The sequence below is a fragment of the Elephas maximus genome, chromosome 2 (assembly GCF_024166365.1).
Source record: "Elephas maximus indicus isolate mEleMax1 chromosome 2, mEleMax1 primary haplotype, whole genome shotgun sequence".
Taxonomy (NCBI): domain Eukaryota; kingdom Metazoa; phylum Chordata; class Mammalia; order Proboscidea; family Elephantidae; genus Elephas; species Elephas maximus.
The window spans coordinates 7153411-7176737 of record NC_064820.1 but is presented as its reverse complement, the minus strand read 5'-3'; the positions used below and the strand labels follow the sequence as shown (position 1 = coordinate 7176737).

At 38.2% G+C, this 23327-nt stretch overlaps 1 protein-coding gene across 1 annotated transcript in view; it reads left to right on the top strand.

Annotated features, from left to right (window-relative positions):
- ADAMTS16 (ADAM metallopeptidase with thrombospondin type 1 motif 16) overlaps window positions 1-23327 on the top strand; it is a 290702-nt gene that overhangs the window by 141566 nt on the left and 125809 nt on the right. The window contains exon 11 of the mRNA XM_049858762.1: window positions 11123-11218. Within this exon, the coding sequence (XP_049714719.1) occupies window positions 11123-11218 (96 nt within the window). The remainder of the gene's footprint in view (window positions 1-11122; window positions 11219-23327) is intronic.

Sequence of the window (23327 nt, the reverse complement as noted above, 5' to 3'; positions counted from 1 at the left end):
AGACAGACAAAACAATGGCAGAATTCAGGAAAATAATACAGGTACAAAATGCCAAAACAAATTCACAAATAGAAATCATACAAAAACAACAATTAGAAATCCAAAAGATAAACAACAAGATTTCAGAAACGGACAGTGCCATAGAAGGTCTGAGAAGCAGTCTGAAACAATGGAAGACAGGATCAGTGAAATTGGGGACAAATCCTTGCATACCACTTTGTTTGAAGAAAAAAAATGAAGAAAAATAAAGAAACCCTGAGAATGATGGGGGATACAATCAAAAGCAAAAATTTTTGAGTGATTAGAGTTCCAAAACAGGTATAAAAAATGGAAAGCACAGAAATGATCATTGAAGAATAGCTGACAGAAAACTTTCCTAATGTCATGAAAAATGAAAAGTTGACCATCCAAGAAGCTCAATTAGCCCCATATAAGATAGACCCCAAAAGAAAATCACCCAGGCATATCATAATCACACTTCCTAAAACCATACACAAAGAAGAATCCTGAGAGCTGCTCAAGAAAAACAAAAAGTCACATACAGTGGAGAAACAATAAGACTAAACTCTGATTACTCAGCAGAAACCATGCAGGCAAGAAGGCAATGGAATGACATATACAAAACCTTGAAAGAAAAAAATGCTAACCCAGAATAATATATCCTGCAAAACTCTCATTCAAATATGATGGTGAAATCAGGACATTTCCAGATAAACAGAAATTAAGAAAATATGTAAAAGCCAAACGTACAAGAATTATTAAAGGGAATCTTTTGCTTTGAGAACAAGCAACATCAGATGACACCCTGAATCTAGGACACAAGACCACACCACCTAAATACAAACCTAGGAAATGAACATTCAAGAATTAACCAAAGCTAAAAGATTAATAGCAGGGAACCAGAGAGATTAATCTGTAAATGACAACAACATCAGAATAATAAAAGAGGGAACAAACTGTGTAGGTATAGAACTTTCTAATGGAGAGGAAGGCAATGGGATACGAAGCAATAAAAGACTAGTTCAAACTTAGGAAGATATGGGTAAATGACAAGGTAACAACAAAGAAAGTTAACAAACTTACTCATCAAAATAAAGAAGAAAACATAAAGTCTTAGTAAACACAAAATCTACAGAAAACAAGGGAAAAAAAAAACCCACAAACAAAAGGAATTCAGCACAGAAGAGTAAGAGGAAAAAAGAAAATATTGACACCACAAAAAAAAAAAAAAGCACTACAAAATAACAACAGCAATGAACTCGCACCTATCAATAACTGGAAACCCTGGTGGCATGGTGGTTAAGAACTACGGCTGCTAAGCAAAAGGTCAGCAGTTCGAATCCAGCAGGCATCCTTGGAAACCCTCTGTCCTATAAGGTCACTAAGAGTCAGAATCGACTCAATAGCAACAGGTTTAGTTTTTTGTATCAATAGCCTACATGCACCCATAAAGATTTGGAGAGTGACAGAATAAATAAAAAACAGAATCCATCAATATGCTGTTTACAAGAGACACACCTTAAAAACAAAGGTGTAAATTTATTAAAAATCAAGGGAGGGGAGAAAAAATGTATATATATATATAAAAAAAAAGCAGGAATGACAATACTAATCTCAGATAAAATAGACTTTAAAACAAAATCTATCATAAAAGACAAAGAAGGGCATTATATAATGATTAAAAGGACAATCCATCATGAAGACATAGCCATAACAAATATCTATGCACTCAAAGACAGGGCTCCAAAATACACAGAACAAATTTTAACAGCACTGAAAAGAGAAATTGACAGTTCCACAATAATAGTAGGAGGCTTCAACACACCACTCTCGGTAAAGGACAGAACATCTAGAAAGGAACTCAACAAAGATACAGAAGATCTAAAGGCCCCAATCATCCAACTTGACCTCACAGACATATATAGAACACTTCACTCAACAGCTGCAAAGTATACATTCTTTTCCAACACACACAGAACATTCTCCAGAATAGACAACATCTTAAGCCACAAAACAACCCTGAACAAAATCCAAAATACTGAGATAATACAAAGTATCTTCTCTGATCATAACACCATCAAAGTAGAAATTAACAACAGGAAGACAAGGAAAAAAAAATGCATAGAAACTGACAACACCCTGCTTAAAAACCACTGGGTAATAGAATAAATCAAAGATGGAATTAAAAAAAAAATTCCTAAAATCAAACAAAAATGAAAACACATCATACCAAACCTTTGGGACACAGCAAAGGCAATGCTCAGTGGTCAATTCATAGTAAGAGATGCACACATCAAAAAAGAAGAAAGGGACAAAGCCAAAACATTAGCTACACAACTCAAACAAATAGAAAGAAAACAGCAAAAGAAGCCACCAGAAGAAAGGAAATAATAAAGATCAGAGCAGAAATAAATGAAATAGAGACTAGAAAAACAGTAGAAAGAATCGACAAAACCAAAAGTTGGTTCTTTGAAAGGATCAACAAAATTAACAAACTACTGGCCAAACTGACAAAAGAAAAAACAGGAGAGGACAAAAATAACCCAAATAAGAAATGAAATGGGGGACATTACAACAGACCCATCTGACATAAAAAAGATCATAACAGAGTACTATGAAAAACTATACTCCAACACATTTGAAAACCTAGAGAAAATGGACAAATTTCAGGAAACACACTACCAACCCAAATTAACAAAAAATGATGTTGAAAACCTGAACAGACCCATAGCAAGAAAAGAAATTGAAAAGGTAATTAAAATAAAACAACAACAACAAAAGCCCTAGCCCAAATGGCTTCACTAGATAATTCTACCAAACATTCAGAGAAGAGATTACAGCAGTACTACTCAAACTATTTCAGAACATAGAAAAGGAAGGGACACTTCCAAATTTATTCTATGAAGCCAGAATAACCCTGACACCAAAACCAGGCAAAGACACCACCAAAAAATAATAATAGTAATAATATTACAGGCCAGTATCTCTCATGAATATACATGCAAAAAAATTCTCAACAAAATTCTAGCCAATAGAATTCAGCATCCTATAAAAAAAAATAATACACCACAACCAAGTAGGACTCATACAAGGTATGTAAGGATATTTCAACTTTAGAAAATCAATCAATGTAATCTACCACATAAATAAAAGGAAAGAAAAGAATCACATGATCATCTCAATCAATGCAGAAAAGGCGTTTGACAAAGTCCAATACCCATTCCAGATAAAAACTCTCAATAAAATAGGTATAGAAGGGAAATTCCTCAACATAATAAAGGGCATCTATACAAAATAAACAGCCTACATCATTGTTAATGGAGAGAAGCTGAAAACGTTCCCCTAGAGAACAGGAACAAGACAAGAATGTGTTTTATCATCACTCCTGTTTAACATTGTGCTGGAAGTCCTAGCTAGAGTAATAAGGCAAGAAAAATAAATAAAGGGCATGCAAATGGTAACAAAGAAGTAAAACTGTCCCTATTTGCAAATGATATACTATACATAGAAAACCCAAAAGACTCCATAAGAAAACTACTGGAACTAATAGAAAGATTTATCAGAGTAGCAAGATACAAGATAAACACAAAAATCAGTTGGATTCCTATACACCAATAAAGAGAATGATGAAAAGGAAATCAGGAAAACAATATAGCCCCTAAAAAAAAATAAACTACTTAGGAATAAATCTAACCAGGAATGTAAAAGACCTATACAAAGAAAACTACAAAACTCTACTCCAAGAAACCAAAAAAGGCCTACATAAACGGAAAAACATACCATGTTCATGAATAGGTAGATTCAACATTGTGAAAATGACAATTCTACCCAAAGCAATGTACAAATGCAATACAATCCCAATTCAAATACCAACAACACTCTTTAAAGAGATGGAAGAACTAATAATTAACTTTATATAGAAAGCAAAGAGGTGCCAGACTCGCACTACCTAACCTCAGAACCTACTATACAGCTACAGTAGTCAAAACAGCCTGGCACTGGTACAATGACAGATACGTTGACCAGTGGAACAGAATCAAGAACCCAGATGTAAGCTCCATAGACACACCCAAATTCCCTGAGGGACTGGATTACTGGGCTAGGGGCTTTGGGGACCATGGTCTTGAGGAACATCTAGCTCAATTGGCATAACAGTTTTATAAACAAAATGTTCTGTATTCTACTTTGGTCTTAAAAGTTTTGATCAGCCACCTAGGATACTCCACTGGTCTCACCCTGTCAGGAGCAAGGGAGAATGAAGAAAACCAAAGACACAAGGGAAAGATTAGTCCAAAGGAATGATGGACCACAACTACCACAGCCTCCACCAAACTGACTCCAGCACAACCAGACGGTGGCCGGCTACCACCACTGACTACTCTGACAGGGTCACAATATAGGGTCCCCAGACAGAGCTGGAGTAAAATGTATAACAAAATTCTAACTCACAAAAAAGACCAGACTAACGGGCCTGACAGAGACTAGAGAAACCCTGAGAGTATGGCCTCTGGACACCCTTTTAGCTCAGTAATGAAGTCACTCCTGAGGTTCACCCTTCAGCCAAAGATTAGAAGGCCCATAAAACAAAAGGAAGCTAAATGGGCACAACAGCCCAGGGCCGAGGACTAGAAGGCAGGAGGGGACAGGAAAGCTTGTAATAGGGAACAAAAGGTTGAGAAGGGAGAATGTTGACATGTTATGGGGTTGGTAACCAATGTCATGAAACAATGTATGTACTGTTTTTTGAGAAGCTAGTGTGTTCTGCCCTCATCTAAAGTACAATTAAAAAAAAAAAAAAGAACAAATACAGAAAAAAGAGATTGATTCAAGAAGCACCCTACACTAATTCTGCCTCATTAACATAACAAAGACAACCCATTCTCAAATGGAATTATAACCTTAGGCGTAGAGGTTAGGATTTATAACATATTTTGGTGGACACAGTTCAATCCATAACTTTAAGTCAATTTTTGTTTTGTTTTGTCTTGTTTTTTTTTTAATTTGGGTAGTTTTAGCCATTATTTCTTGAAATATACTTTCTGTTCCATCTTTCTTTTCTCCTTTTATAATTCCAATTACTCATGTGTTATACTGCTTGCAATTACACCCACAGGCCACTAAGGCTCTGTTTGTTTTTTAATCAATCTGTTTATCATTTTCTTTAGACTGGACATTTTCTGTTATCTGTCTTCAAGTTCACCAGTCCCTTCTATTATTTTGAATATTCTGTTTTGACAACGCAGTTGAAACATTTCAACTACACATTCATTTACTGCATTTTTCAGTTCTAGTATTACCATTTGATTCTTTTTCATAATTTATATTTCTCTTCTGAAGTTTCGCCTTTGTTCACTCATTATGCCTATGTTTTCCTTTTTGTCCTGGAATATATTTATAATAGCTGTTCCTAAAGTTTTTATCTTCTAATTCTAAATCTAGGTAATCATGAGGTCTCTTAATGGACTATTATTGTGGGTAACATTTTTCAGTTCATTTGCATTTTTAGGAATTTCTTAATGCACGAAGCATATTTTGTCTAAAATATTGTAGGGAGTCTACATCATGTTGCCTTCCATTTAAAGCCATTAACATTTTTTCTCACAGGGAGTTAAATTACCAGTGGATTCTTTTGATCCTCTCGGGCTTTGTAATACTTCTTGTTAAAAAACTTGTTAGGGCTCATATATTTCAAATCATCTTTAGCCGAGGACATAGCCTGTACTGTAGTGTGTGGCACTTTCTCCCAAGGCATGGCCTTCTATGCTCTCCACTGGTTTCCTAGGATGTTCACTGAGGTTTCTCCACTCTACGTGTGTTAGAATGCTATTGCTTCCCAGTGCTGTGCAACTTCTGTCTTCTAGCCCGTATCAGCTCTCAGCCCGCAGCTGCTACCCTCTGGTAGACCATGGAATTTCATCCTGTGTATGACACTCACACCTCAGTTGAGGACCTGCAGGAAATCCTCATGTGGACACACACTGTCCCCTCTCCTCCACATGTACGCACTAAGGGCAGCTTCTTGTTGTCTAGTCCTGCTCCACACATTCCAACTGACTTAGCATTTTCTACCTGTGATCTCTGCCCCCTCCACTGCGTATGGCTGCTGCTCTCTGCCTGGGCTCCCCGCCCCACACACACAGGGTGGAGGGCTTGGAAAGTGCTTCCAGGCAGAGAGCTGGGCAAATGTGGTCCTCACCTTTTGTGTTTCCCTTTTCTTGAGGATCACGTTCCAGTGCTGCACGTTATTAAAGATCTAAAAAAATTTTTTCATATTTTTTTGTAGAGTTTTATAGTTGTTTTGGGCTGAAAAGTAAGCCTGGTATCAGTCATTTCCTCATGGACAGTGGAGGAACTATATGTTGAAATAACTGCATCTATTAAAATCAAATAATAGGAGATAATTTCCTATGATGTGATGACGCTCATCGACATAAATAACTTCTATGTATTTTCTATTTATAAGTTAAATTCTATCTGTGTGGCCAGAATCTCTTAACATACAAAATCTCAAAATGAGATACGGTGTGGCCCTTAGGGCCTCTTTATTTTGTGTGGCTTGAAGCATTGCAGGATGCTTCCAACTATAAATTTTTTTTTTTTTTTAGTGGAAGTCTACTGAAGTTTTATGAAAAGGGTTCTGTTTTATTAGGATGAAATGTAAAGATCATGGAGTTTTCTAATGTAAAAATATCAAAGACTAAAATAAATTAAAAAAAAATTACCTAGTGCTTAGACTAGCAACTGGCATGTAAGAGTCACTTATAACAGATTTCTTAGGCAAGGTGACAGATGAACTGATGATATTTTAGAAAACAATGGACCTCTTTTAAATACCATATCAGTTTTATTTGAAAAGTTAATAGATAACGCAAGTGCATGTATATTGTTCTGTTGGAAAAATGAACATGTATTTGGCGTATATGTACACTTACAAGTGTGTGCATAAGTTCACACACTTACCTGGCAATAGGTTTCTGTGCCCACTGAGGTCTTATATAGTGATAATTGGAATTAGCTATAAATTGGCATCTCACTGCTTGAAAACCAGACAATTACAACAGATCACATATTCCCTTCTAATTTCATTCCTAGTTTCTTTCTTATTTTGTATTTTTGGAAAGGCTAATGCAGACGTTCTGAGGAAAGTGAATCTCATGGCCCATTATTCACAATGTTGAAATACCACTAACGTATTTCCAACCCGTCGTCTGAAAACATTTTTATTCGGGGTGTTGTGCTTCACTGATTCAGTGTTACTGAAATTGGTCTTTTTGCCCATAACTCTTACATTTTGAGTTAATGGGAATGTTAATGGACTCTTAGCAGGTAAGAGCCTTCTTTAAAGATAGGTTTCCTTAGCAGCAAAGATGAAAACAAGAACTCTTTACAGGGAATTTAACTTTTTTCTTCTTCAATTAAGTGTTAGTTACTACACACATTATGTCTTCATCAGCATTGCCTACTGACCTGATCCTGGAGTCTGAAAAGTAAGCTGACACAATTACTTTTACATATGATCACCTTAGTATTCAGGTATGTGTGCTACAATTGGGACTTCCTACTGGCTGAGCAAGTCTTACATTCCATCTCCCTGACTTTACAGCAACGATTTAATAGGGTCTTTGTTCCTATTAGGAAACCCTGGTGGCATAGTAGTTAAGAGCTACAGCTGCTAGTGAAAAGGTCAGCAGTTCTAATCCACCAGGCTCCTTGGGAACCCTACACGGCAGTTCTCCTCTGTCCTATAGGGTCACTATGAGTCAGAATCAACTCAACAGCAATGGGTTTGGTTTTCTGGTTTTTGTTCCCGTAATTGCAAGATGACCTTGAAGTTTCATTAAGGATGTGCTGACCTATACCCATACTGAGCTCATACAAGAACTGCACATCATGTCAAGCAGTTAGCGGCTAAGTCAACGCATGATTAAAGCAAAGGAAAGCAACTGGGTTTGAGTTGTTTAATTGTGGTTTAATTTTCATTTTACTATAATCCAACTATTGGAAATACTAGAATATTTTTGTTTATCCAGGAAAGAGTGCTGCTTTTATATTAAATGGCAGACAGTTACACCCATGGAGAGCCCTGGTGGTGCAATGGTTAAGTGCTCAGCTGCTAACTGAAAGATGAGCAGTTTGAACCCACCAGCCACTCTGTAGGAGAAAAGATCTGGCAGACTGCTTTGGTAAAGATTCCAAAACCAAAACCCATTGCCACTGAGTCAATTCCAACTTATAGCAACCCCATAGAACAGAGTAGAATTGCTCCATAGGGTTTCTGGTGGATTCGAACTACCTACTGACTTTCTGGTTAGCAGCAGAGCTCTTAACCACTGCACCACCTATGGGGCAGTCCTCCTGTGTCCTATAGGGTCGCTATGAATTGAAATGACTCAATGGCAACACATTTATTTCTTTTTTTACATCCATATTTTGGGGGGACACAACTCAGTCCATAACAAGGCATTCACTTAGCTCTGATCCTAAATGCCCTTCTGGGCAAGAACAGAGGCCTCTAATACTAAATGGCAGTTAACATAATGGAGGCCTGTTGGAGGGAGAACAAACCCAGAGTAATCCCCATGAAGTTTCTCTTTAACTATGTAAAGAGAATCATTGCTTGTTACATGCTGGCAAAGGTGGAGCCGGGCAAAACACTATCAATACAACACATGTACCTCATACTGCTTAATGAGCCTGATGGACCCACTAAGAAAACTGGAAGTCAATGATGCAATTACTGTAAGACATCATTATGAATACCTTAAAATAAAAGCAACCGATAAGAGTATTAAAATATTGAAAGTTGTTAATATTTCAAGTTCCCCAAAGCTGATTTATTAGTGAGGGAGATAAAAGCAAAAAAAGTATGAGGCTGTGTCTTTAGCAAATGCCTTCATATATAATAATTAAATTTTTTGTTGTTAGGTGCTGTTGAATTGGTTTTGACACACAGTGACCCCATGTGAAGGGGTAGAAATGCCACATAGGGTTTTCTAGGCTGTAATCTTTATACGAGCAGATTGCCAGGTCTTTGTCCTGTGGAGCTGCTGGGTGAGTTTGACTGCTAACCTTTTGGGTAGCAGTCACGCACTTAACCATTGCACTACCATACCTCCTAATTAAATTTAGGGAGAAGACTTAAGAACTAGTTTTATGAAGTAAAATTAAAAAAAAAAAACATTGCCATCGAGTCGATTCCGACTCCTAGTGACCCTGTGGTACAGAGTAGAATTTCCGCATAAGGTATCCAAGGAGTGGCTGGTGGATTCGAGCTGCCAACATTTTGGTTAGCAGCCACACACTTAAACCACTGTGACACTAGAGCTCCAAAATTACAATCACTGCCGACCCATGGTTAAAAACAAAACCCATCATGAGATGGCTCACACCACACATCCAGAGCAGAAAATCTTCCAGTGAAGCATTTCTTAAAGTCATTGAAATATACATCTTTGTGTGAAGCAATTCTTAAAATCATTGAAATACAGAATGAAAGCACAAAGCAGAGAAGCATCATCTTTTACACAGAACCATGTTGGAATACTTTACTGGGTTGTGTTTTCTTATAATACAAATCACCAAGTAGATAAAAACCAAAAAACCCAGTGCCGTTGAGTCGATTCCAACTCATAGCGACCCTGTAGGACAGAGTAGAGCCGCCCCATAGAGTTTCCAAGGAGCACCTGGCGGATTCAAACTGCCGACCCTTTGGTTAGCAACCGTTGCACTTAACCACTACACCACCAGGGTTTCCCAAGGAGTAGATACAGCCATTAAATCTTTTGGGAAATAATGCAGCAGCTGTCTAAATATTCAGAGCAATCGTATAAACACGTTTAAGACATGTTTTCATCTTGAACAGTTGAAGCTACAGCCAACATTTCAGTAGGTTTCATCACTGTATAAGCCCTAGTCGTGGCCCTTTTCTAAGAGTTTAACTAGGGCCCTGATGGCCAAGTGGTTAAGATCTCAAGCTGGTAACCAAAAGATCAACAGTTCAAATCCACCAGCAGCTCCTTGGGAACCCAATGGGGCAGTTTTACCCTGTCATATAGGGTTGCTATGAGTCAGAGTGGACTCGAAAGCACACAACAACAACGAGACTTTCATTTGGTCTCAAAAAGTTTTGAAAGTTAAAATAATTCCTCATATTTGGATAGCCTTTATAGTTTATAAATCACAGACCTGGTTTTATTTTACTTACACATTAGCCATATAAGCTGGGCCTGTCCCCTTTACATCTCCCTTCCCTCTTTGTGCATACACTTTATTCCATTTTCATAGAATGCTGTCCCCTTTGTCCTTGAAAATGCCTGTCTCTCGAGAGTTAGCTCACATCTTCTCTGACTCCTTCCTGGAGTCCTGAAGGCAAAGCCCCTTCAGCCTTCTGAAGAGCTTTCCCTGAATTGTGTCCTTCCCTCTGTTGGGGCACCTCTTCCCACGTGCACCATGTGGTGATTTGCAACATGATCTTCTTACTTGGCAAGACCAAACTTAACAGTGTAGGGTTTGGGTCATATTCACTTATGGAATTTTGCTCAGCAAGATGACTACCATATTTTAGGCTTTCATCAAAGGTTTAGAGGTGGTGAATTTAGGATGGACAGATGGATGGATGAATGGGTGGTGGGTGGGTGGGTGGGTGGGTGGATGGTTGGGTGGGTGAATGGGTATGCGGTTAGGTGGAAGGATGGGTAGATTGACAAGCCTGGTAAGTTTCATAATCATTCTTAATTCAAATGAGGAGTCAGATGTAGAGGGGTTAATGAAAGGTGGAGTTAAGAATACATTCTGAAATGTCAACTTTTCTTGGATTCTTCATGTTTTTCTGAGATTTCTAGATTTAGCATATTTTACTTTGTAATTTAGAAAAAAAATGTATATAATTTTGTTAAAATTATGATGAATAAATATAAGTAAATAACATTTCAGGGATAAAATTAAATAGAACCAAAAATAGAACATGGGTTTTCTGACTTCTCACTCTGACACCTGTATCTATTTCTAAGAAGACATCAGCTTTTAATTTATGTCAGCTGTTTTCCCCTTAAACCTTTCAGTGATATTTTACGATAAATATGTGAATCACTTGTACTGTTTAATGACCTATTTTTCCCTCTAGGACATCTGTAAAGCCCTGTGGTGTCATCGAATTGGAAGGAAATGTGAGACTAAATTTATGCCAGCAGCAGAAGGCACTATTTGTGGGCATGACATGGTAAGAAGCCAATCTTAGGTTCACGGGATCCAATCCAGATGTTAGAGTCTTCCCACCCACATATCTTTCCTTGTCTCGCATTAATGTTTTATGTGCATTCCCACACCCATGCTAAACCACTGTATTTATGTAATACTGATATTAGGAAGAGGGCTCTTTTGTTTCCCTCTTTTCTGATGTATAATTGATCCTTTCTGGACTTAATAGACACAAACATCATGTAACAGGTTATGACTCTGAATCTTTTCACTCCTTGCTGAGTATTGATTACAGTCATTTATTTTGACATCATTTAACCATGACACCATTTAACTGTGTAAAAACACCAGCATTAAATATCACTGTTGAAGCCTCAGAGCACCCATCTGAAGACCATGGAATAGACATTTAGGCCTACTGTTTCCCCACCCCCTGGATAGGGGGAACTATGATAGAGGAAAAGGAGAAATATAAAAGACAGCAATTTTAATAAATAGTAGAGAATGAAATTTTTTTTCATTAAAAAAGTTAAAAAAAATCTTAAGACTGAAGAATAATTTATTTTTATTTAATTTGAGGTGGCATTGGTTTTTCAGAATATAGAAGCCTACTGATGAAAACAGAAATACATTAGCCCCAAATCATCAATGTAGTCATATTCACTCTTTATATGCCTATCATTTCGTGGTACTAATTGTCTCCGGGTGGCACAAACACTTTGCAGTCAACTACCAAACAAAAGGTTAGCAGTTCAAACCCAACTAGTGGTGCAACGGAAGAAAGGACTGGTGAACTGCTTCTGTGAAGATCACAGCCAAGAAAATCCTATGGAGTACAATTCTACTCTGTAATACATGGATTGCCATGAGTCAGAATTAAACCCAACAACAACAGATTCAGTTTCATTTTTGAAAAATAAATATCTGCCTAAATATTACTGATCTATTATGGGTTTTTTTGTTTATTATGTTTAAATCCCAAAGCAAACATCTCATATATTAAATATATTTAAATGTGAATACAGACGCATTTAACATATTTAAATTTAAATTTCCCCCATGCATCTGTCAGTTTGTCGCACCATGGGGTCTTGCCTATTGCTGTGATGCTGGAGGCTATGCCATCAGTATTGAAATAAAAGCAGGGTCACCCATGCTGGGCAGGTTTCAACTGAGCTTCCAGACTAAGGCAGACTAGGAAAAATGACCCAGCAGTCTACTTCTGAAAAGAATTAGCCAGTGAAAGCCTTATGAATAGCAGCGGAACATTGATATAGTGCCAGAAGATGAGCCCCCCAGTTTGGAAGGCACTCAAAAGACGACTAGGGAAGAGCTGCCTCCTGAAAGTCGAGTCAAACTTAATGATGTGGATGAAGTCAAGCTTTCAGGACCTTCATTTGCTGCTGTGGCATGACTCAAAATGAGAAGAAACAGCTACAAACATCCATTAATAATTGGAACATGGAATGTACAAAGTATGAATCTAGGAAAATTGGAAATCTTCAAAAATGAAATGGAATCCATAAACATCAATATCCTAGGCATTAGTGAGCTGAAATGCACTGGTATTGGCCATATTGAATCAGAAAATCATATGGTCTACTATGCCTGGAATGACAACTTAAAGAGGAATGGCATTGCATTCATCGTCAAAAAGAACAATTCAAGACATCTCATGAAGTACAACACTGTCAGTGATAGGATAATATCCATATGCCTACAAGGAAGACCAGTTAATACAGCTATTATTCAAATTTACTTACCAACCACTCAGGCCAAAGAAAGAAATTGAAGATTTTTACCAACCTCTGCTGCCTGAAATTGATCAAACATGCAATCAGGATGCACTGATAATCACTAGTGATTGAAATGCAAAAGTTGAAGACAAAGAAGGATCAGTGGTTGGAAAATATGGCTATTGTGAGAGAAAGGATGCCAGAGATTGAATGATTGAATTTTGCAAACCAACGACTTCATTGCAAAAACCTTTTTTCACCAACATAAATGGCGACTATACATGTAGACCTTGCCAGATAGAATACACGGGAATCAAATAGACTACATCTGTGAAAAGAGACGATAGAAAAGCTCAATATCATCAGTCAGAACAAGGCCAGGGGCTGACTGCAGGACAGACCATTAGTTGCTCATATGCACGTTCAAGGTGAAACTGAAGAAAATTAGAACAAATCCACAAGATCCAAAGTATGCCCTTTAAGCATATCCCGCCTGAATTTAGACACCATCTCAAGAATAGACTTGATGGATTGAACACTAATGACCAAAGACCAGAAAAGCTGTGGAAGGACATCATACATGAAGAAAGCAAGAGGTCATTAAAAGACAGAAAAGAAGGAAAAGACTTTGATAGATGTAAGAAGAGACTCTGAAACTTGCTCTTGAACATCAAGTACGTAAAGCCAAAGGAAGAAATGATGAAGTAAAAGAGTTGAACAGAAGATGTCAAAGGGTGGCTCGAGAAGATAAAAGTAAAGAATTATAATGAAATGTGCAAAGAACTGGAAGTAGAAAACCAAAAGGGAAGAACATGCTTGGCATTTCTCAAGATGAAAGAACTGAAGAAAAAATTCAAGCCTCGAGTTGCAATATTGAAAGATTCTACAGGGAAAATATTAGACGACATAGGAAGCATCAAAAGAAGATCGAAAGAATATACAGAGTCATTTTACCAAAAAGAATTTGTCAACTTTCAACCATTTCAGGAGGTAGCATATAATCAGGAACCAATTGTACTGAAGGAAGAAGTTCAAGCTGCACTGAAAGCTTTGGCAAAAAGCAAGGCTCCAGGAATTGACATAATACCAATTGAGACGCTTCACTAAACAGATGCAGGGCTGGAAGTGCGCACTCGTCTATGCCAAGAAATTTGGAAGACAGCTACCTGCCCAAGTGACTGGAAGAGATCCACATTCATGCCTATTCCCAAGAAAAGTGATTCAACTGAATGCAGGAATTATTGAACAATATCATTAATATCATAGGCAAGTAAAATTCTACTGAAGATCATTCAAAAGCAGCCAAAGCAGTACATTGAGAGGGAACTTCCAGAAATTCAAACCAGATTCGAAAGAGGTCATGGAATCAGAGATATCATTGCTGATGTCAGATGGATCCTGGCTGAAAGCAGACAATACCAGAAAGATGTTTACCTGTGTATTATTGACTATGCAAAGGCATTCGGCTGTGTGGATCATAACATATCATGGATAACATTGTGAAGAATGGGAATTCTAGGACACTTAATTGTCCTCATGAGGAACCTGTACATAGATCAAGAGGCAATCACTCGAACAGAATAAGAAATACTGCGTGGTTTAAAGACAGGAAAGGTGTGCTTCAGGGTTATATTCTTTCAGCATACCTATTCAATCTGTATGCTGAGCAAATAATCTGAAAATCTGGACTATATGAAGAAGAACAGGGCATCAGGATTGGAGAGAGACTTAATAACAACCTGTGTTATGCAGATGGCACAACCTTGCTTGCTGAAAGTAAAGAGGACTTAAGATCAAAGACCACAGCCTTCAGTATGGATTACACCTCAACATAAAGAAAACAAAAATCCTCACAACTGGACCAATAAGCAACATCATGATAAATGGAGAAAAGACTGAAGTTGTCAAGGATTTCATTTTACTTAGATCCACAATCAACACCCACGGAAGCAGCAGTCAAGAAAACTAAAGAGGCTTGCATTGGGCAAATCTGCTGCAAAAGACCGCCTTAAAGTGTTAAAAAGCAAAGATGTCACCTTGAAGACTAAGGTGTGCCTGACTCAAGCTGTGGTGTTTTCAGTTGCCTAATATACATGTGAAAGCTTGAAGATGAATAAGGAAGACCTTTGAAATAAATGCCTTTGAATTGTGGTGTTGACGATGAATATTGAATATACCATGGAGCATGAACAAGAAGAATGAACAAGTCTGTCTTGGAAGAAGTAGAACCAGAGTGCTCCTTAGAAGCAAGTATGGCGATACTACATCTCACATACTTTGAACATGTCATCAGGAGGAGTCAGTCCCTGGAGAAGGACATCGTGCTTGGCAGAGTAGAGGGCCGGCGAAAAATAGGAAGACCCTCAACAAGATGGATTGACATGATGGCTGCAACAATGGCTTTAAGCATGACAAGGATCATGAAGATGTCACAGGACCGGGAAGTGTCTCTTTCTGTTGTACATAGGGTCGCTGTGAGTCAGAACTGACTCGATGGCAACTAACAACAACAACAAATTTAAATTTAAACATATTTAAATGTGAATTGAACAACAATGGGCCCAAGCATAACAATTGCCAGGATGGTGCAGGACCAGGCAGGGTTTCATTCTGTTGTGCATAGGGTCACTATGAGTAGGAACTAACTTGAAGACACCTAACAACAACAGACAGAAAGGATTTTAAGATGTTTACAAGCAATGTTAACTTACTCTTTTAGGTTAAATAACTAAGATGCTAACCAAGAAAACTAAGATGAATGAGGTAGCTGCTTTGAAAAAGCATTTGGCAATGGATCATTCCAGGCAGATCATTAGTACGCTTTATCAAATATTCAATCTGTATTAGCTTTAGAGGAGCAAAACCAGTATGTGTATAACAATATGATTGCTGAAAACAGTTTAAGTTCCAATCATGGAGAATAGTTCACAGAAGTAGCGTGGTTATCGAGAGTGACCTAGAACTCACCAAATACTCTAGAATATTCCAAAGTATATTGCTGCAGTTCCATGATATTGGACTACCCTGATATGAAAAAAGTGACTTTTGTACGAAGTTCATTTCTTGAGATTAGACAGAGACCATTGTCTGGTGTTCAGTTTTTCCCGTTCATTAGCCTCTTTATGTTAGGTATTCAAAGCCTGTCTTCAGGAACCAGGGCATCAAAAACATCCTGGCCCATCTTTGACAACTCAGGACCACCCGGCACTCTTGCCCATCTCCTCCTCTGTGATGCTCACTGTCCTCTCCAGTGAAGCCCACTCACTCTCCTGGCTTCTCGTGCACGTCCAGAGGATACCTGCCAACCTATGTCAGCCTCGACTCTTCTGCCAAGCTGCTGCGTAGGTCCTCCAATTGCTCCTTAAGCAGTCTGGAAAACCCAGATGTCTAAAAAGAGTACAATTTTACTTCAAATCGAGGATCCCTTCCACGAGTGCCCTGTTCCGCCAGTGTCCCTCCAGCCAGACATGAACTTTGCATCATCCAACTCTCCCCTCAACATCCCCACTGATGACCACACATCACCCACCCGTTTCTTATTCTGGAGCTTCATTCTGGAGCTCCAAATCTTCTTCTTTATCTTCAAATAAGATAGGTTTTCCTAAAAATATTTTCTCATTCTTCAACTTGCTGATACTCACTTTCATGTTTAGTGGTCTCCTCATTAGAAAACTCTTACCAGATGATTATGAAAACAAAGCAAAAAAATGACAACAACACACATCCCTGACTTCTCTTTCCTCTCCCCTTGGTCCTCTCCACACCCAGGAAGAGCTGGCCTTGTTTTATTCTCTGTGCCAGTCTCTTCTTAAACTCATGAGGCTATCACACCAGTCATCCCATTACCAAATGCATAACAGTCTTTGAGCTGAAAGGGACTTCACTTTGTCATTTGGTGTGAGGGCAGGTGGTAATGGAAGAGAGATTATTGTGACTATTATCCATTTATTTATTTGTGGTTTTCTTTTTTTTTTTTTAATTTTTATTGTGCTTTAAGTGAAAGTTTACAAATCAAGTCAGTCCCTCACACAAAAACCTATATAAACCTTGCTACATACTCCCAGTTGTTCTCCCCCTAATGAGACACCCCACTCCCTCCTTCCACTCTCTCTTTTCGTGTCCATTTCACCAGCTTCTAACCCCCTCTACCCTCTCACCTCCCCTCCAGGCAGGAGATGCCAACATAGTCTCAAGTGTTCGCCTGCTCCAAGAAGCTCACTCCTCACCAGCATCCCTCTCCAACCCATTGTCCAGTCCAATCCCTGTGTGAAGAGTTGGCTTTGGGAGTGGTTCCTGTCCTGGGCCAACAGAAGGTCTGAGGGCCATGACCACTTGGGGTCCTTCTAGTCTCAGTCAGACCATTAAGTCTAGTCTTTTTATGAGAATTTGGGGTCTACATCCCACTGCTCTCCTGCTCCCTCAGGGATTCTCTGTTGTGTTCCCTGTCAGGGCAGTCATCAGTTGTAGCCGGGCACCATCTAGTTCTTCTGGTCTCAGGCTGATATTGTTTCTGGTTTATGTGGCCCTTTCTGTCTCTTAGGCTCATAATTACATTGTGTCCTTGGTGTTCTTCACTCTCCTTTGGCCCAGGTGGGTTGAGACCCATTGATGCATCTTAGATGGCCTCTTGATAGTGTTTAAGACCCCAGACACCACTCTCCGAAGTGGGATGCAGAATGTTTTCATAATAGATTTAATTATGCCAATTGACTTAGATGTCCCCTGAAACTATGGTCCCCAAATCTCCACCCATGCTATGCTGGCCTTCAAAGCACTCAGTTTATTCAGGAAACTTCTTTGCTTTTGGTTTAGTCAAGTTGTGCTGAGCTCTCCTATATTATGTGTTGTCTTTCCCGTTACCTAAAGTAGTTCCAATCTACTAATTAGTGAATGCCACTCTCCCACCTTCCCTCCCTCCCTCTCCCCTCTCGAAACCACGAAAGAATGTTTTCTTCTCAGTTTAAACTATTTCTCGAGTTCTTATAATAGTGGTCTTATACAATATTAGTCCTTTTTCAACTAACTAATTTCACTCGGCATAATGCCTTCCACATTCCTCCATGTTATGAAATGTTTCACAGATTCATCACTGTCCTTTTTTGATGTGTAGTATTCCATTGTGTGGATGTACCATTATTTTTTTTATCTATTCATCCATTGATGGCACCGTGGCAGCTTCCATCTTTTTGCTGTTGTAAGCAGTGCTGCAATGAACATGGGTGCATATATATCTGTTCATGTAAAGGCTTTATTTCTCTAGGATATATTCCAAGGAATGGGATTGCTGGATCACATGGTAGTTCTATTTCTAGCTTTTTAAGGAAGCACCAAATCGATTTCCAAAGTGGTTGTACCATATGACATTCCCACCAGCAGTGTAGAAGTGTTTCAATCTCTCCACAGCCTCTCCAACATTTATTGTTTTGTGTTTTTTGGATTAATGCCAGCCTTGTTGGAGTGAGATGGAATCTCATTGTAGTTTTGATTTGCATTTCTCTAATGGCTAATGATCATAAACATTTCCTCATATATCTGTTAGCTACCTGAATGTCTTCTTTAGTGAAGTGTCTGTTCATATCTTTTGCTCATTTTTTAATTGGGTTATTTGTCTTTTCGTAGTTCAGATTTTACAGTATCATATAGATTTTAGAGCTCAGGCGCTGATCAGAAATGTCATAGCTAAAAACTTTTTCCCAGTCTGTAGGTAGTCTTTTTACTCTTTTGGTGAAGTCTTTGGATGAGCATAGGTGTTTGATTTTTTAGGAGCTCCCAGTTATCTAGTTTTTCTTCTGCATTGTTAGTAACGTTTTGTATACTGTTTATGCCATGTATTAGGGCTCTTAACGTTGTCCCTATTTTTTCTTCTAGGGTCTTTATCATTTTAGATTTTATGTTTAGGTCTTTGATTCATTTTGAGCTCATTTTTGTGCATGAAGTGAGGTAGGCGTCTTGTTTCATTTTTTTGCAGATGGATATCCGGTTATGCCAGCACCATTTATTAAAAAGACTATCTTTTCCCCCTTTAACTGTTTTGGGTCCTTTGTCAAATATCAAATGCTCATATGTGGATGGATTTATGTCTGGATTCTCAATTCTGTTCCATTGGTCTATGTATCTGTTGTACCAGTACCAGGCTGTTTTGACTACTGTGGCAGTATAATAGGTTCTAAAATCAGGTAGGGCAATGCCTTCCACTTTGTTCTTTTTTTTTTCAGTAATGCTTTGCTTATCCAGGGCCTCTTTCCCTTCTATATGAAGTTGGTGATTTGTTTCTCCATCTTATGAAAAAATGTCATTGGAATTTGGATCAGAATTGCATTAAATGTATAGATTGCTTTTGGTAGAATAGACATTTTTACAATGTTAAGTCTTCCTATCCATGAGCAAGGTATGTTTTTCCACTTACGTAGGTCTCTTTTGGTTTCTTGCAGAAGTGTTTTGTAGTTTTCTTTGTATAAGTCTTTTACATCTCTGCTAAGATTTATTCCTAAGTATTTTATCTTCTTGGGGGCTACTGTAAATGGTATGGATTTGATGATTTCCTCTTCAATGTTCTTTTTGTTGATATAGAGGAATCCAGCTGATTTTTGTATGTTTATCTTGTATCCCAATACTCTGCTGAACTCTTCTATTAGTTTCAGTAGTTTTCTGCAGGATTCCTTACGGTTTTCTGTGTATAAGGTTATGTCATCTGTAAATAGAGATACTGTTACTTCTTTTTGCCAATCTGGATGCCCTTTATTTCCTTGTCTAGCCTAATTGCTCTGGCTAGGACCTCCAACATAATGTTGAATAAGAGTGGTGATAAAGGTCATCCTTGTCTGGTTCCCGATCTCAGTGGGAATGCTTTCAGGCTCTCTCCATTTAGGGTGATGTTGGCTGTTAGCTTTGTATAAATGCCCTTTATTATGTTGAGAAATTTTCCTTCTATTCCTATTTTGCTGAGAGTTTTTATCACGAATGCATGTTGAACTTTGTCAAATGCCTTTTCTGCATCAATTGATAAAATCATGTGATTCTTGTCTTTTGTTTTATTTATATGATGGATTGCATTAATTGTTTTTCTAATGTTAAACCATCCCTGCATACCTGGTATGAATCCCACTTGGTCATGGTGAATTATTTTTTAGATATGTTTTTGAATTCTATTGGCTAGAATTTTGTTGAGGATTTTTGCATCTAAGTTCCTAAGGGATATAGGTCTATAATTTTCTTTATTTGTGGTGTCTTTATCTGGTTTTGGTATCAGGGATATGCTGGCTTCATAGAATGGATTTGGGAGTATTCCATCCTTTTCTATGCTCTGAAATACCTTAAAAAAAAAAAGTTTTTTTTTTTTTTTTATTAAGTAGTGGTGGTAACTCTTCTGTGAAAGTTTGGTTGAATTCTGCAGTCAAGCCATCCAGGCCAGGGCCTTTTTTTTGTTGGGAATTTTTTATTACCTTTTCGATCTCTTCTTTTGTTATACGTCTATTTAGTTTTTCTACCTCTGTTTGTGTTAGTTTAGGTAGGTAGTGTGTTTCTAGGCATTCTTGCTTTTCTTCTAGGTTTACAAATTTGTTAGAGCACAGATTTTCTTAGTAATCTGATATGATTCTTTCAATTTCAGTTGGGTCTGTTGTAATATCACCCTTCTCATTTATTTTTCAAGTTTTTTGCTTCCTCTCCTGTTTTTCTTTTGTCATTTTGGCCAATGGTTTATTAATTTTGTTGATTTTTTCAAAGAACCAGCTTTTGGTCTTGCTAATTCTTTCAACTGTTTTTCTGTTTTCTATTTCATTTAGTTCTGCTCTAATTTTTTTAAAATAATTTTTATTGTGCTTTAAGTGAAAGTTTACAAATCAAGTCAGTCTCTCACACAAAAACCCATATACACCTTGCTACGCACTCCCAATTACTCTCCCCCTAATGAGACAGCCTGCTCTCTCCCTCCACTCTCTCTTTTCCTGTCCTTTTCGTCAGCTTCTAACCCCCTCCAACCTCTCATCTTCCTTCCAAGCAGGAAATGCCAACATAGTCTCAAGTGTCCACCTGATCCAAGAAGCTCACTCCTCACCAGCATCCCTCTCCAACCCATTGTCCAGTCCAATCCATGTCTGACGAGTTGGCTTGGGGAATGGTTCCTGTCCTGGGGCAACAGAAGGTCTGGAGGCCATGACCACCAGGGTCCCTCCAGTCTCAGTTAGACCATTAAGTCTGGTCTTATGAGAATTTGGGGTCTGCATCCCACTGCTCTCCTGCTCCCTCAGGGATTCTCTGTTGTGTTCCCTGTCAGGGCAGTCCTCAGTTGTAGCGGGGAACCATCTAGTTCTTCTGGTCTCAGGATGACGTAGTCGCTGGTTCATGTGGCTCTTTCTGTCTCTTGAGCTCGTAATCACCTTGTGTCCTTGGTGTTCTTCATTCTCCTTTGATCCAGGTGGGTTGAGACCAATTGATACATCTTAGATGGCTGCTTGCTAGCGTTTAAGACCCCAGACGCCACTCTTCAAAGTGGGATGCAGAATGTGTTCTTAATAGATTTTATTATGCCAGTTGACTTAGATGTCCCCTGAAACCATGGTCCCCAGAACCCTGCCCGTGCTATGCTGGCCTTCGAAGCATTCAGTTTATTCAGGAAACTTCTTTGCTTTTGGTTTAGTCCAATTGTGCTGACCTCCCTTGTACTGTGTGCTGTCTTTCCCATCACCTAAAGTAGTTCTTATCTACTATCTAATTAGTGAATACCCCTCTCCCACCCTCCCTCCCTCCCTCCCCCTTCTCGTAACCACAAAAGAATGTTTTCTTCTCAGTTGAAACTGTTTCTCAAGTTCTTATAATAGTGGTCTTATACAAAATTTTTCCTTTTGCAACTGACTAATTTCACTCAGCATAATTCCTTCCAGGTTCCTCCATGTTATGAAATGCTTCACAGATTCCTCACTGTTCTTTATCGATGCTAGTATTCCATTGTGTGAATATACCATAATTTATCCATTCTTCTGTTGATGGGCACCTTGGTTGCTTCCATCTTTTTGCTATTGTAAACAGTGCTGCAATAAACATGGGTGTGCATATATCTGTTTGTGTAAAGGCTCTTATTTCTCTAGGATATATTCCAAGGAGGGGGATTGATAGATCGTATACTAGTTCTAGTTCTAGATTTTTAAGGAAGCGCCAAATCGATTTCCAAATTGGTTGTACCATTTGATATTCCCACCAGCAGTGTAGAAGTGTTCCAATCTCTCCACAGCCTCTCCACCATTTATTATTTTGTGTTTTTTGGATTAATGCCAGCCTTGTTGGAGTGTGATGAAATCTCATTGTAGTTTTGATTTGCATTTCTCTAATGGCTAATGATCGTGAACATTTCCTCATATATCTGTTAGCTACCTGAATGTCTTCTTTAGTGAAGTGTCTATTCATATCTGTTGCCCATTTTTTAATTGGGTTATTTGTCTTTTTGTAGTTGAGTTTTTGCAGTATCATGTAGATTTTAGAGATCAGGTGCTGATCAGAAATGTCATAGCTAAAAACTTTTTCCCAGTCTGTAGGTAGTCTTTTTACTCTTTTGGTGAAGTCTTTGGATGAGCATAGGTGTTTGATTTTTAGGAGCTCCCAGTTAGGGAGTTATCTAGTTTTTCTTCTACATTCTCTATAATGTTTTCTATATTGTTTATGCCATGTATTAGGGCTCCTAACGTTGTCCCTATTTTTTCTTCCATGATCTTTATTGTTTTAGATTTTATATTTAGATCTTTGATCCATTTTGAGTTAGTTTTTGTGCATGAAGTGAGGTAGGGGTCTTGTTTCATTTTTTTTCAGATGGATACCCAGTTATGCCAGCACTGTTTGTTAAAAAGACTGTCTTTTCCCCCATTTAACTGTTTTGGGGCCTTTGTCAAATATCAACTGCTCATACGTGGATGGATTTATGTCTGGGTTCTCAATTCTGTTCCATTGATCTATGTATCTGTTGTTGTACCAGTACCAGGCTGTTTTGACTACTGTGGCGGTATAATAGGTTCTAAAATCAGGTAAAGTAAGGCCTCCCACTTTGTTCTTCTTTTTCAGTAATGCCTTATTTATCCAGGGCCTCTTTCCCTTCCATATGAAATTAGTGATTTGTTTCTCCAACTCATTAAAGACTTTCCTTTGGATTTGGATCGGAATTGCATTAAATGTATAGATCACTTTTGGTAGAATAGACATTTTTACAATGTTAAGTCTTCCTATCCATGAGTAAGGTATGTTTTTCCACTTACGTAAGTCTCTTTTGGTTTCTTGCAGAAGTGTACTGTAGTTTTCTTTGTATAAGTCTTTTACATCTCCGATAAGATTTATTCCTAAGTATTTTATCTTCTTAGGGGCTACTGTAAATGTTATTGATTTGGTGATTTCTTCTTCAATGTTCTTTTT